The 16,627-nt window shown below is 29.5% G+C and overlaps 1 protein-coding gene across 2 annotated transcripts; it reads left to right on the plus strand.

Moving 5' to 3' along the window:
- The first annotated feature begins 11,371 nt into the window (after positions 1-11,371).
- LOC107911932 (agamous-like MADS-box protein MADS3) lies at positions 11,372-14,851 on the plus strand. 2 transcript variants are annotated; one of them, XM_016839931.2, is made up of 8 exons: positions 11,372-11,679; positions 12,971-13,046; positions 13,194-13,255; positions 13,372-13,471; positions 13,627-13,668; positions 13,901-13,942; positions 14,090-14,229; positions 14,556-14,851. In XM_016839931.2, exons 1-8 carry the CDS (start codon positions 11,498-11,500, stop codon positions 14,641-14,643), a joined length of 732 nt encoding a protein of 243 aa, XP_016695420.1. In that variant the 5' UTR covers positions 11,372-11,497; the 3' UTR covers positions 14,644-14,851. The 2 variants fall into 2 exon arrangements, with proteins under 2 accessions (XP_016695420.1, XP_040961749.1); XM_041105815.1 differs by lacking the exon at positions 11,372-11,679 and adding an exon at positions 12,123-12,249.
- The last annotated feature ends 1,776 nt before the right edge of the window (positions 14,852-16,627 follow it).

The raw sequence follows: 16,627 nt of genomic DNA on the forward strand, positions 1-16,627 counted from the left end.
AAATGATTGTTATGCTTACTACGAAATTCGTACTCTATTACCTACGAAAAGCATGAAAAACAGAAAGAACTTTAGATAGAGCGCACCTTAAACATCTTTATTCCGTACTCTAGTCACAACCTTCACATTTAGTCCTTTGCTTATACATAATATTTTATTAATTAAAGGACTTGCAAATATGTACATACATTGAAACTCTTTTGATTTACTTCATTAATAAGTGTTAGATTCTTTTTTTCTTTTTGCATGAATCATACGTGCGGTTTTATTTGGTCCATATTAATCATATTCTCACTTATTTAGAAGGTTATAATGCTTCTTAAGTAATCAATCATTACAAGATAAGTGTAGATTAGGTGTGTAGACCTAAAGGCAAGAGATGATCATCTTCGCTTATAAATATCTATACTTGGCCTTTCGAGGGATATTATTCTCTAATTCACTACCTCTCATGCTTTATACATACGTCTTCTTCTCCTTTAACGACTCTTAGCACCTCACCACGGTGTAAACCACCACCTTTCAACTCTTTCCATTTTTGTTCTTTAAGATTTGGTATGTTGAGCACAATTTGAATATGTGATCATGAAATTGGCCAAAATGATGTTAGTTACTTTCTACATGAAGACCAATTTCCCAACTCCTATGGGCATGGGTACATGGGTTCAAACCTGTAAATTTGTTGGATAATTTTAATGTCCCTACAATTGACACAAGCCAAACTAATCGACCTAAGGGGACAAATGTGAGCAAACTAATCCAAAGATGTACTAATAACAAGACAAAAGATGGTCAACCATGATAATATAAGCGCAAGTCACATATGAAGACTTAGGGTAAAGAGATGACCACCTTCGCATATAAATACTTATCTTTGACTTTAGGAGAGATATTTTTCCCCAACTTTCCTCCTCTCATGCTTTATATACTCTTTTCCTTCTCCTCCAATGGCTCCTAACACCTATGAATCGTCATCTTTTATCTCTTTCCACTTTTGTTCCTCAATAAACGGAAAATTTGAAGTTAATATACCATTTGATACTTGACTCCAATAATTAACGTGGTATCCAAACTTTTTTGTTTTTCAATTAAGTAACTCAAGATTGGATGACATGGAGCATATATTGAAAACATGGTTTGATAAATAATAAAAGGGTAAACGAAATCAAGAGACTTTTTGGAACATTTTGGGATAGGGGATCTTTGCTGTGGACGGAAGCTTGCGAATTTTGAGATCGGTACGAGGGTTCTTAGAGATTTTAGCTGCTCCATTTTCAAACAAAATGATTTTAGTTCGATTTCCGTGACCAAATATCAGCATGTTTACCAATTTCTAGATCAGTGTTGTGGAATCCACATTGCCTACGACGGTAACTTTTTTGCTCTTCTGCATCTTATGTTTACTTGATAAACACTTTCAAGATTTGCATCTCACATCCCAACAGAATGAACAGTTTAAAATTAATGTCATTAAGCCGTTAAAGCTAAGATACTATTTTATGTAACTCAAATCAAACTTGAGTACCTAATTGGAAGAACCACACTCAAACTATGAAATGATATACTATCCCAAAAAAATTTGGGAAAAGAATAGTGCTTATTGGACTGTGTGCTAGCTGTTCCATCTAGAGCCCCAAAGGATGATGAGACACAGCATGCTTTAGCGTTAAGAGCTGAAAGTTGAGCTGAAGGTGAAGGCAGGGCATAGCAAGAAATGGAAATATGTGCTTTAAAAAAAGCTTGGCCCTTCCATCAAAGCTTTCTTAAAATGGTAAGCTTTTCTAACCACTACCATCACCCTCGTATTCTTGTATTAGTGAACCCATTCAATGGATAATGTCATTGTCTTTGGGGGCAGTTGGACCCACTAAAAGCAAAATTATCCTCAACCTTCACTCTTCAGTGTTCATTCCCTTTTAACCCCATTGTTCTTTTTAGTTAAAGTATGCTTTTTAAGTCATTTTAGAATTTAGTCTTCTTTTTTCTTCAAATAATTTAATTTTTTATTTTTTGAATTTAATAATTTAAATTTAATTGTTAATACTGTTAATTTTTTTTCGTTCAATTTAAGTTTGTTTTAATGTTATTTTTTTATTACATGACTATTAAATTATTTTTTTATTTTAAAATGTTACACCAATGAATATAGCAAAATAACTTCAAAAGTATTATGAATTGAATTTAGGGATAAATATCAATTTTATACATAAACTTTGTTTTCATGTGTAATTTGATACATAAAGCTTGGATTGTGGTTCATATGTATACATAAAATTTTGATTTCGATTTAATTGTATAAATTTAAAAAACAACAAACACATACTTTTGTTTTCATATTGGATTAATATAATATTTTGTTATGCAATAGTATTAACATAAAATAATGTTAATTTTATCATATTATTAGTAATTTTTAAAAATTTAATCAAATCAAAATTTAATGTATAAAATCGCATAAAATTAAAATTCATGTATAACATTACACATTAAATCAAAGCTCGTGTATAGTTTTAATATTTATCCCTTAAATTTAAATTTTAAAAGATAGAAGAAAAATAAAGGAATTAACATTCAAATGTATAAAAATAAATAAATTTGAATCATATTTTAATATTATTTTTTTATATATTCTTATTTAATCCCTTTTACGTCAGATGGGCATACCATTTTATTAAAAGTAATTTAGCATTTTTTGGTTGAACCATGTGCTACCCTCGTAGAGTACAAAGTTGTAGAAAAGGAATGTTTAAAATGCTAATTTTGAACTAATAGAACTTTGGACAACCGAGAGTTTTGGACTAAATTACCAAATCGCTTTGCCTTTAAGCCATTGGTGTGGGTTTAAGCACGTACGCTACAATCCCAAATTATTCTAATTTACCTTTTCCTCTCTTTTTTTGAAAGGAAAAAAATTAAAAGAAAATAGGATGTGTTTGGTAAGAAAAATAAAAAATTGAAAGAAATTAATTATTATTTTATAGACCCAAATTTTGAGAGTAAAGTGAACGAAATTTTTGAGAAGTGAATAAATTAATAAAAATTAATCCTAATTTCATTTTATTTACTGTTCACTTTTTCACTCTCTGAATCCTCTTTTTCATTCAACCAATCACACTTTGAGAAAACTTAATAAATTTAATATGCAAATTTCAATATTGATACTTTATTCCATTGATTCTATTATACCCAACTAAGCTAGACCCTAATCATTCTACTTGATGCCTATGCTTGATAATAGAATTCGACGAAGCTTAACCTCGCGATTTAGCCAAAAGCTTAGTCTCAGATTTACCAAACATTGTGTTACTAAGATATATAAGGAAGAACACCTATTAGTACCAATCAATCCATCACATCTCAAGCTTGACGTTGTTTTGTCTAGTCATCTCAGGCCGACTCCAACAATGTTCGAAGTTGACAACTCACCATTGTTGTCTACACTTGAAGAATAGAATGTTTAATGACTTGGATCCACACTAAGCCAACTTCCCTCCAACATCAAATAAGAGGGACAAAAGAATTCAATCACTTATTAAAAAAACACTAAGCAATCACTCTTTGTCTCTCTCTTAATTATCAAATACAACTTAAACATCCATTAATAATGGCTCTTCGCAACTCGTACCATATATAGTTTGAAACTTTGAATCACCTTATACACACAAATTTTGAGTCAAGAGTTAGACTTGAAAATTTAAAGTCAGTTTTATTGATAATTTCAAAAGAGTTACAATCTTCAAAATAGCTATGGTGTTTGTCAGAGTTTCTTCTAAGTTTCTTGAACTATGTAGCATGGCTTAGATAACCCCTTTTTTATAATGTCAAAGAGAGTTTAGGTGGAATTTAACTGTTTATAAGAATTTAAATTATTTTATTTATTACTTATCTCTAATTAATTATAATAATCATTTAAAATTATCACTTAAATTAATGATAATGTAAATTTTATTATTTATTTCTTAATTAATTTAAATTAATTAATAAAAATTAATTATGACACAGATTCCATCATTTTTACTCGTGATAAATTTGATTTAACCAACAATAATTTCAACTTAAGACGTGTTACTTTGTAATTGACCTGTAAGTTTTCTTCGTCTACACACCTCCATAATCTATCCCTCCCTCCGTTCTGTAAAACTTAATTGTCATACTAATTTTGAAATTTTTATAAGGGAGATTTCCTTCCAAACACAGTTCACCCTTCGAGACCAATTTGCTAATCCGACGGCAAAGGGTGTTCCGTTATTTTCGAGTGTCATAATCTTCATTAAGGCCAAGCTGCCGTACTAAAATGCACAAAAATGATGATGCGATTCGAACGCTAATTAATGGTAGGTTTGGATGAAATAATGTTAGATGAGATACAAATTAGATATTTAAATTCTCGTTATTGCACAACAGGTAACTAAATCTTGCATTTTTAGTCACATCTAATAGAGTGGACAAACACCCATGTTTAACTATAAATGACAAAATCAGTAGTTTTAGTATTAATCAATTCATGTAATCATAGGCTTAACCAGCTTTATCTCAAATTTCGTTTAAATTAAGATTTATTGCTTATCAGACAAGATATAGATATTTCAAGACAATCTAGTTTGTTTTGTCACGTGTAAAATTGAATTGCCTCTTTTACATACAACTCACTAAATAATTATCAGCTTAAGATTTTAATCATCCCTTTTGGTTTCTTACACGCTTTCGCCTTCTCTTAAGGGTTTTTATAGGAATTTACTTATCATATTTTATATTTTTCTCTAATTTTTATACTATTAATATTTTAATAATTTAACTGTTAAATTTATCAAAATATTTTTACTTATCATACATGTAAAATTTAGAATAATTTTGATATCTCTATTATATCAATCTAATATATTGTATATTATGAAATTCGAACGTCGATAATGACAATGAATCGCAAAGAAAGAGAAAAAAATAGAACACACAAATTTTACGTGGAAACTCTTTAGGAAAAAACCACCAGCAGAGAAGAAAAAAATTCACTAACTATTGAACTTGAATAATACAAGAGGAAAGATGACTACGTCTATTTATAGGTTTAAAAACCTTATTCTAATCAAAATCTAATAGAAGCAATACAGTAAGGTTGAAATATAAGGAGTGTACTTCTATACGGATTCCACTTGTGCACTCTATACCGGGTGACACGATCAATGAATAGGTCTATGCATGAGCTACATGAATAGAATATGATACATGATAATTGAATGATTAAGTATTAATTGTATAAAAAATTAAATATAAAATCATTTTAATTTAATATCAATGTGTGAATTCTTCCCATATTACTCCTATAATGTTTTATCTGTACATTGCATTTTGCTTATTATTATCATCCGCATGTTTAGGCCCATAATCACGCTCTTGTTGCCAAATAATTATAGGTTTTTTTCGACAAGTAATGTTTGCAAATCCAATCACCGAAACTGATGAAAGAAAAAGAAAGGGAAGCTTTTCAAACCCGAACAGCGTTTTGACATGAAACGCAGCAACAACAATATTTATACAACGATATATAAAACGAATAACCTAAGGTCTTCCTTACATGACACGTGTTCAACGTTTTTCCTTATTTCTAGACATGGCAAGATAATGATTATATTTCAGTTTTAATCCCTCTAATTTTTATAGTTAAATTTTAATTTTGATTTATATATTTCACTTAATTTTCTCTTTTTTTTTATATAAGAAGATAATGACTAAATTTTAATTCTAATACCTCCAATTTTTTATGATTAAATTTCAGTTTTGGTTCGTATATTTCACTCAAATCAGCTCTAATATGCCCAATGTTTTCTCTTTGTATTTTGTTTGACATGACAAATTCATGGTTAAATTTTAATTCTAATTCCTCTAATTTTTATGGTTAAATTTTAGTTTTGATTCATATATTTCTCTCAAACTTGAGATTTAATCTCTATACTTTAATTTTAACATAATTTTGTACTTCACATTTTAAAATGTCATTAGTTAGTCTAAATACTTTATTATGATTAAATGCTTATGTGAATTTTAAAAATTGTTAACACCGTTAAATTAAATTCGAGCCAATTACAATGACATTTTTTTGTTACACAGATATCAAGTGAGTATTTTTTTTTAATTTTAAAATGTCACATCAACAAATTTAACATAATAATTTTAACGGTGTTTACAAATGAACCTTAATTTTTAAATTCGAAAAGTAAAGGACTAAATTTCCAAAAATAAAAGTATGCATATTAAATTTTAAATATATGAGGAGTACAAGAACTTTGAGCATATTGTAATATTTAAAAATTTACTCTATAATTTAACAAATAAATAAATAATTAACTCAACACGCAACGTGAGTGAAAACCATACAAATATTTATGGTTTTGGTAATCTTCTATTTTTACCATTGCGAGGAACCATCATAATAACCCATATTTTAATCAATCGTCAATATTAAAAGTGAAGAGGCCGGTTCAATGTAAAATATCCAAATTTGTTAAGGAGCTTTTAATTTTAATTGATAAATAAAAATGTGTCGAAATAGTATAATTTAAAAATTCAAAAGGAATTTTTAGTATTTATTGTATCATTTTATTTATTTAATTATCTTTTCTATTTAATTAGATCTAGAGATTTTTTAATTTGTGTTTTCTTAAAAGATAATTCCTTTATTATAATTAAACTAACTAGTTGTAGATAAAATTCAACAAAACAAAAAAGGATTCTTTTATCAATTTCATTGTTTTGTATGAGTTTTATGAATAATAATTATTTTGTATACAATAATAGAATTAAAATTTTTTACAAGTGAAAAAGGATTAAGTATTTTTAAATTGTATTAAGAATAATAATTAATTACATAATTTTTTATTCATTTACTAGACTTGATAATCTAACCTAAATTTAAAATTTTGATTTAATCAATTTAAAATTAATTTATTTTTTCAATAAATTCGAAGCGAAATTCAATTAAAATTCATGGTATATAAAATCAACCCAAACCATAATACTAAGAATATATAGAGCTGCAAAAATTGAACTTGTTTGAAATAAAAAAATAATGTGAAATTGTTATACATGGGAATCCTTGTGATTTAAATGATAAAGCAACCTTTTAGGACAAAAGTTTGAAACATATCACCTAACCTTGGAATAATGAGCCTCTCGTATGTATTCCAGAATCTAGATAGCAAGAGAAGACAAGGGAGTCCAATTATTTTTCATATTATTACAACATTTACAGGGTATAAGTACGATAATGTAGGGAAATAAATGAGATAAAATTTGAAGGCCAATCTAATTGATTTATATAATAAAATTAAAGTTTAATGTTCAATGTCCTTAAATTGTTATTCTAAGTTTGAATTTGGATTTCCTCTTAAATTATTAATTATATTATACATCGATAATATTAATAGGAATGATCGCAAAATAATAAGAAAAAAGAATAAGAACGCGCAGATTTTACGTGAAAAATTCTTATTTGGAAAAATCACGGGAAGAGAAAGAAAAATTAACTAAGGTTGAAAAACAACAATACAAGAGTTTTGCGATAATGCGCAAATTTTAGACTTAGTTTAATATTAATTCTTAAAAGTACTTTTGGGCCAAAAAAACACAAAAGCACTTGTGAGCAAAAATTAAAATTTTCTACTTTTGCTTTTGCTTTTGGCTAAAAAAGTGTTTTTACAAATTGTCACAAAAATACTTTTGGAAAGCTTAAAAACATTTTGTTTAGTAATGTTTTTTATCTTAAAAATATTTTTTTGTCTCAAAAGTGCTTTTTAGAAGCAATGTTAACCTGACTCTTAAAGGGTTAAACAATCTGTTCAATAGAAGAAGTATAGTCCTTGAACCTTCGGTCCACAGATCCTCAATTTTACTTCTTTATTTTATTTCTTTAAAAAGTGAATTATACCTCAAACCTTTTAAATTGGATTAAATAAAATTCGGATCACACAACTCTAACAACATTATTGAATCAAGCTAGTCCACGAAGACTTTGAGGCAGGCTAAGGGTTGTCTAAGAAAGAAAAACAAGTTAGTTTAAGTGGTATAAAATGGGAAATTTTCCACTGTGTTTATTAATGCGGGTTGAAAATATAGGTCTGCATCATTAAGGAAGAAGAAACTATTGAATTGAGTACTATGGTGAATGAAGTTAAGAACAAGATTTAATATGAGGTTCCGGCAAAGACCATCAAAGGTCCAAAAGGGAAGAAACAAAGTTTGGACCCCTAAAAATATGTAAGTGGCATTTTATTTAATGGTTGTGCAGTGCAGCGAATGATGTAGACTATATTATTATTAACAGCTACAGTGCAACAGAAGAGGAATATGGGTTCTCTCAGTCTGTCATTGTCTCTACTTCCTAAAATGCATATTTCCATTTTCAAACTCATACAGAGTGTATGATGCAACAGCAAACATAGTGGGAAAACAAGCAAAAAAGGGGATAACAAAACTACTCCATTGCCACCCCATATATTTTAACTTTTAAACCTCTTGGCTTCAATTATTTCCCAATCAAGGAAACAGCAATAATGGAATTTACCATATCATGCCAACTGCTAGTGCTATATGGTTTTCCTTTTTAATCACATCATCAACCATATCTTGTGTTTGTTTAATCATCCATCTAATTTTTTTGTATTGAGTGATCAAACTTTTTTCTTTTTTGGAAAACGGTATTGCTTTTTCTTGGAGGGAAAGTGTTTAATCAGTCCCCTAATCAACTCACCTCCTACGGGTAAATTTGAAGGATATGCCAATTTTAAATAATATTTAAGGTTTTAAGCCCTTCTTTTTTTGGATATTTATTATTTTATTTTTTATAAATAAAAAATTTAAAACAATATGAAATAAAAAATGTAAATCTGCATAGGAAAGAAATTAAACCCGATATTCAAGAACAAAACCACTAACATTTAACCAAAAAACTGATATGTTAAATTAGTAATGAAAACGCTTTTTTGTAGGATGCGTTTTCAGACAAGTCAACAAAAAATGCTTATTGCAGGACGTATTTTCTATTCTCTCCAAAATCAACCTATTTTCCTAAATATTATTTAAAATAGGCATATACTTCAAATTTACCCCACTTCCTAGTTAGACCCCTTTTTTTTCCAGAAAATAAATTAATGGGATTGTTGCTGGTAAAAGTACCATGGCAGTCCCTGAGTTAGATTGCATTTTGTCTCTTTTACTCAAAAAATGTGTAAATTAATCTTTGTATAATATATCGTAGAGCACACTGGTCATTTGTTAAAAAAATCACCCATTTTTGTTGTTAAAAACAGGGCATGCCATTTACCACTGTGCCAGTTTTTCACAGTACAAATAGATGAAATTTTAAACAAAAATTACTAAATTGCTCTCTGATTTAAACGCATAGAGACTAATTTTTCCTTTTTTGAGCAGCGAAAGCAAACTGCAATTTGACTCTTAGTAAAAGGACCTCCATGATACTTTTACCTATTATTGCTAAAAAGTAATTAAAGATGAACTGGTGTAATATTAACTGTGACTTTGAACTCAAAAACAGGAATTAGGAAGACAAAATGGAATCACAACAAATCTTCTCTTCTTCATTTTTTCCCAAGAAATACATAAGTCGAAATTGTAGAGTGTCCCATACATCCCTAAATGTCTTGAATATTATTTAATATTTTAGGGTTGTAATCTCATTTTTGTTATGTTGCTTGGTTGTTTTCAATTAATTAAATTTGGTTTTGTATGTTGTTAATTGAATAATGGAATGTGAGGGTTATGTTCTCTGATTTGGGTTTATTCTAAATATGCAATGCAATGGGACAATATATATAATTACTAGGAAAAGGCAATGTCCAGTACTTATTGCAAATTCTTCGTTTTGGGTATGATATTTTCAGCAGTGTGATATATAGCGTACTAATGATTGGGGAGTGAAAACGAGTGGTCTTTCAAGTAACCAAATTTTAAACCCAAATGCTAATTGTTAATGCCAAGTTAAAAGCATCGTTTCATCAATTTTAATTTAATTGACATCGACAATTTTTTTTGGTATACTCTCAATTAAGGGTTGAGAGAAGTTATGCCTGATTTTAGGTATTTTATGTGTATAAACTATCAGACAAAAGGGCAAATAGGGAAATACACCATTTCTATTTTTAGTACGCTTTGTATTGATAATTCAATTTCAACCTTGTGATAGAATTATTAAATTCATTTGAAATTAATATTTTTAATGATTTAATTTTTTTACACACGGTGATCTAAAATAAAACAGTTAGATATGGAGAATATTTTCAATTATTAATTCAATTTTATTTTATTTGTTTTAATTATATTATATTACCCTGTAAAAACTTTACATTTAAAAATTTTGGTTTGGGTTTAAAACAAGGTAAAATGTTTAAAAATTAAACATAAAATGTAGAATATATATATATTTGTAATTTAAAATTTATATTCATTAAAATTTTAATTATATTCAATAAATTCAATATTTAAATTTTCAATACTTAATTTTCCAGCTTTTTGAAATACAAGTCCCTCAAATTTGTTATAATTTTTTTTAAATCTCTTAATAAGAAAAAATTTAAGGTATGGAGATGATGGTGATAAATTTTTTGTGGAGTTGGTTTTGCTCATAATTATTTCCAGCAAAACTATTTTTGTACAATCATCATGAAATTTATTGATGTAATTTGGGGCAAGGATCACGTGTACACGCGAAACATCCAATTACTTGAAATGCCGCAACTACTCATTTTTCTCAATTATTCCTATAACATTAATCTTTTTCTTTTTCTCAGCTAAAATAAGAAAAATTATTAAAAACATCAGTACTTTTTTTTCATATAAATAAACATTCGATTTGCTAAGTCCAGCATTTGAGTTGGGAATCCAATTTTCAAGGCATTGGAACTGTATGTTTCCTAACATTAGAATATATTTGGATTATTATATAATCTAATAATTATATAGATTTATTTATAATTCTAATTTTAGTTATATTTTTAATTTTTTAAAATAATTCGATAATTATTAGAAAATAACATTAAATTCTTAATTTGTTGTCTAGCCATACCTATTATTCCAAAAAAATATATTTATATTTTATAATTGAATTTAAATAAAAATCCATATATAAATTGGATTCACTTCACAAGAATAGTCCTAATTAAGAGAAAACAAGACACATTTGATAAATTTTAATCTTTATTAATAAATAGAGAGAATTGCTAAAAATTAAAACTGAAAAGAGAATAAAGAGAAAAGAAGAGATACAATTGGATTTCCATTTTATTGCAAAAGAAGATCCAGTAAGCTTCCTGCTGCACATTTCTATTTTTGCATAATTTATATAGCCTTTTAAAACTTTCACTTCTCTCTCAGACCAAGCAATTATTTAGTACACTCCTTAGTTTTATCTTCTTCATCACTATTTTTGTATAACACCAAAACCCCACCTCTCAGACACCACAGCCATTGTTCTAAAACCAAAAAAAAAATGGGGAGAGGAAGAGTGGAGCTGAAGAGGATAGAAAACAAGATCAACAGACAAGTGACCTTCTCTAAGAGAAGAAATGGTTTGCTTAAGAAAGCTTATGAGCTTTCTGTTCTTTGTGATGCTGAGGTTGCTCTTATCATCTTCTCTAGTCGTGGCAAGCTCTACGAGTTTGGCAGTTCAGGGTAGGGAATACATATATGTATGTATGTTACTATATAACCAAATGATGTTTCTTTATTAGCTGATTCTTCTTCTTCTTCTTCCTTCATTTTCTCTGTGGGTTTCTTAATTTTGCTTTCTTCCATCTTTCTCTATTCTTTAGCTTTATATACTGGCAAATTACTAGTGTTTTTCTTTTACTGTTAAGATTAATGAGTCATTTACATATACTTTAGTTATTTGTTATCTCTGACTTAACTGCAAACATGACCAAAATCTGGGCCTTGTCATGAATTTCCTTGGCTTTTACGGGATCATTCATGGGAAAACCTGAACTTACCAGTGACCGATCGACACGTTTCATCTCATATCCGAAACAATAAAAGAACTTCCTTTTATCTCTAACTCTTAACCGGGTCTTCAGCTGCCTTGTGAAGTGTTTTTAGTTTTTCACTCATTAGTGTTGGAATACTAGTACCAAAACTGACTCTTTCCTTCCACTTGAAAGCTGAAAGAAGGATAAATAGAAAAGGAAAAAGAAAACCCAGTATGAATTATGATGACTTTTCTCAGAATCCAATAAAAAAGACTAGGTTTTTGCCTTATGACCTCTTAGGCTATGTGCAAGATCTAGGGTTTTGCTTCTTTTCCCTTTACATTCTCCAGATAAAACAAACAAACAAACAAACAAAAAAGAAGAAGAAGCATGAACTAGTACTGAGTAGTCGGTGGAGAAATCAGGATGGTTCTTTTGTCTTCACGTCTTTTAATCCTTCGATCTTCTGGTTTAACCATTGCTTCTACTTTCTACTTTTCCAGTATTTTTCACCACCAATAATATCAATGTTGCGGTGGTTGTAGGGGCTTAGAAAATCAAACACCCCCTTCAGCTTTCGCTTGATTCTGGGGGATTTTTAAGGATTATTTTGCGCTTCAACCCAAGTTTTTTTTACTACGAATTCTTGCCTTGTTTTATATATCGTCCTCTTGGACTGTTTGTTTTCATCACCCTCTCTTTCTCTCTTGTTTTACGCTTCACCCAATATATCTGGATTCTGCTTACCATTAACTAAAATACACACTAGTTTAGACCACGCTTCTGTTTCATTCTCCGTAGTTCTTTTTTTTTCCTTTTTCGTTTGAACCCTTTTACAAGGTGTAATGTAAAATTTGCAGCTTGATGAGATCTAGGTTTTACTGTTAGAAAAAAATGGTGCTACATGGTGTCTTGTCCAGCTTTAACACAATTCTTACATTTAATAGGTTTATATATAGAGAGATGATATAGTAACTTTGTAGTTCCTTTTTTTGCAGTATGAGCAAGACCCTTGAGCGATACCAGCGTTGCTGCTTTACTCCTCAAGACAACAGCCTTGAACGCGAAACACAGGTTTTTTGGTCACTACATTTTTTCTAATGTCTTGTAGTGATTCCAGTATTCCAATTATTACGTAATAAGGTTATCTGTTTTCTGTAAATATATATACTGCCATTATTAGTGATGAGCTTGACTTTGTCTTCTTGCATATCGATACAGAATTGGTACCAAGAGGTAACCAAGTTAAAGGCAAAATATGAAACACTGCAACGCACTCAAAGGTTATGTTGTTTTCAAAGCAAAACCATATGATTTCTCAAAAAAAAAAAAGGTTTTATTGACTTGTTGAATATAAGTAATGATCTCTATTCATTTTATATATATATGTTTATATCAGGCATTTGCTTGGAGAAGATCTCGGACCATTGAATGTTAAGGAGCTGCAAAACCTTGAGAAACAGCTTGAAGGAGCTCTTGCACTGGCTAGACAAAGGAAGGTACTATCTTGCATGTCTTTATAAACAAGCCCTACTAAGTTTTTTTTGCTACTTTCACAAGGTTTATATTATATAATATATATTAAGCTATTCCTAGTAATTTTATTCACTTACATGCATGTGAATTTTCTGGCATTCATTTTTCTTAACTGCAGACACAGATCATTATAGAACAAATGGAAGACCTCCGCAAAAAGGTACTTAAGCAAGTATTATTAATATTATTATTATTATTATTATTATTATTATTCCCCAGTAATAATACAATTTTACCAAGATATCATTCCAATGGTGCTGAAATGTTGATAAACTTTCATCTTATTTACCCAATTCCTCACAAACAAGGATCATGCTTAACGTCTTTTGCTTTACACCCAAGGTTTGGCTTCATGAACTCATATCTAACAGCTGCTTTTCATGTTTTGGCAGGAGCGTGAGCTTGGAGACCTTAACAAACAGCTGAAAATCAAGGTTAAACTTGATTAGCAAACATCCCTTTTTTACTTAAACTTTCATCTTATGTACCACCAGTAAATGAAAAATGTTAATAGATTTCACATTTGCACTTTGGACACTATATATAAAGCTAATGTTTTCCCTGTATTTTGGGAGTTTCAGCTAGAGGCAGAAGGACAAAACCTCAAAACAATCCAAGGTTTATGGAGTAGTGGTGCAGTAGCTGAAACTAGCAACTTTCCTCTGCATCCTTCTCACCCACATCCTATGGATTGTGATCATGAACCTGTTCTGCAAATAGGGTAACCATTGTTATATACACAAACAAATAATTTGAACCTGTTTGGATGGTATGAATCCATAAGTGCACAATTTCAAGATACAGTCGGTATCCCTCAAAACATAATCTATATAACAAGCTCTACAAACCAAGGGGCAACCCCTCTTCAATGCATAACAACAGGAACTAGATGTTATGAGGAATATGACCATGTGAAAGAAAACCATGACATTGGATATTATTGAATGTTAAAAGCTCATCACAATTTTTTTGTTCTTTTTTTCCTTTTTCATATTATTTATTTTAGAAAACTTGTGAGTTCTGACCAACTTCTGCGTGTTGCATCAGGTACCATAACTTTGTTCAGGCTGAAGGATCTTCAGTCCCAAAAAGCATGGCTGGTGAGACCAACTTCATCCACGGATGGGTCATTTGAGCCCTCTCCTAAAAACAACACAGCTAAATATAATATATATATAAAATATTTTTCTGATTTTGTCTCTTGTTTTTTGTTTGGGATTTGTATTATTGCCATCATATATATAGAGAGAGACAGCTTGTTCAAGTGTACAACATAAGAAAACATGCATGGATCTTAAGGAGCATTTCTCCTCTATTGTGATATATACTGCTTTTTACTGTTATATTTCAATTTCAGGCACTATTACCATTTAAGCCTTCAAAATTGTTTCTGTTAATAAGGTTAAGTGTGTGGTATTCAATCAACCGAAACATCATGAGAAAAAGAGAATGTTCAATAATTGAGTATTGATAGCCATTCAAATTGGATTTAAAGAAAGGAAAAGCAAGTTGAAACAGTGGGTTGAATGTCTCTAGTCCCAAAAGTGGGTTGAGCCAGCAAAGCCCAATATTAATATGTGGATTACTGCCCATATACTCCCACCAGAATTTTTTGCCTTTCATTTTCAAACGCGGAAGTTTCACTCTCCACCAATCTTATAGCAATCATACCGTCTTAGAGCATCGATTTTTCGTTCAACTTATTGAATCCTTGGCTCATGAAAAAATTTAAAAATTTTAATTTATAAAAAAATAAAATATATTCAATTTATTTTTTAATTAATTTATTTTTTAATCAATTCGACTTATTTTTATATATTCAACTCTTCATTAATTTTAAAGTAATGATTAAATTGTGGATTTTTATTTCAATTAATCAACCCTGTAATGCTTTTACCTCAAATCTTTTTCCTCTATTTATTCTAAGGTGAATTATTAAAATAATCACTTTTGTTTATCTCCAGTTACATTTTAGTCACTTACGTTAATGTGTTATAACATTTTAGTCACTAAGCCGTTAATTGTCGTTAACGGTGTAACAATAAGCCGTCATGGCACGTTAAATCGTCATTTTAAACAAAAATTTAGGTTAAATTATACAATTGGTCCCCATATTTTTTTTGTTTTGAGCAATTTAATTTTTTTTCTTTTATGTTCTTTTAACTTTTTTTCTTCTTCTTTTTCCAATCTCTTATGCTTATCCCTTGTTTTCCTCCCTTCTCCATCTCTTTTGTTGGAAAAATTGTAATTTATGGAAACTTTGAGGCATATTCTCAATTGATAAAGGTGGAGAATTGAATCATAAAATTATGGTTTCATATTCTACTCCATGAGACCTTTACAATGGTATATCATATGCTCAAAATGGTTGAGTGATGAATGAGAAATTGATGTTCAAAATAAGCTACTTGGAAATATTTGTTGAGGAAAAGAAAAGTTTAGATCCCACATTAGTTAAATACCAACTGTGAGATATGTATATATATGAGAACTCACTTAAAAAGTGATTGAATGACTAAACTTAAAACCCTTGCAAACGTGGTTGGGGTGCAAATCTAAACCCATTGGGGTTGGGGTACATTCATATGACTTTAGGTTGTGGATATTTTAGCCCAACACGAATTTTTTTTCCAACAAATATATACAAAATCTCATTTAAAAGGACATATATCTTGATTTTATTTGATTCTAATCAATTTGATTTAATTACCCTTTTAATGCAGATTTTGTCTCCTTATACATAGATATTTCCAAAATTTCTCCACTTTGAATGCCTATAAAAGGCTAAGATTTCTTCAAATTTTTTTGCTTAATCTCACCCTCACATCGAGATTATTTTCTCTCCAAAATTCTTCTATTTTCCTCTCCATATTTTCCAATGTTTCGGTGATGGAAAAAGGCATTGTTTGTTCGTTGATCACTACAGAGGTCCTACTACTTCGATCATCGTGTTGTATCCTAGGAGACATTCGACCAACATTTCTCTAAGTACTGTAGGAGTGGCTGAATTTGTCTTCAGGAAATTGTGTAAAACAGGCCTTAACATCTAGTAAAACTCGTTTCTTCTTTTTGATTTCTAATTTTATTATGTTATTTATTTGTAACGACCCGATAGTCAC

Source organism: Gossypium hirsutum, chromosome D11, assembly GCF_007990345.1.
Source record: "Gossypium hirsutum isolate 1008001.06 chromosome D11, Gossypium_hirsutum_v2.1, whole genome shotgun sequence".
In the NCBI taxonomy this organism is placed as follows: Eukaryota; Viridiplantae; Streptophyta; class Magnoliopsida; order Malvales; family Malvaceae; genus Gossypium; species Gossypium hirsutum.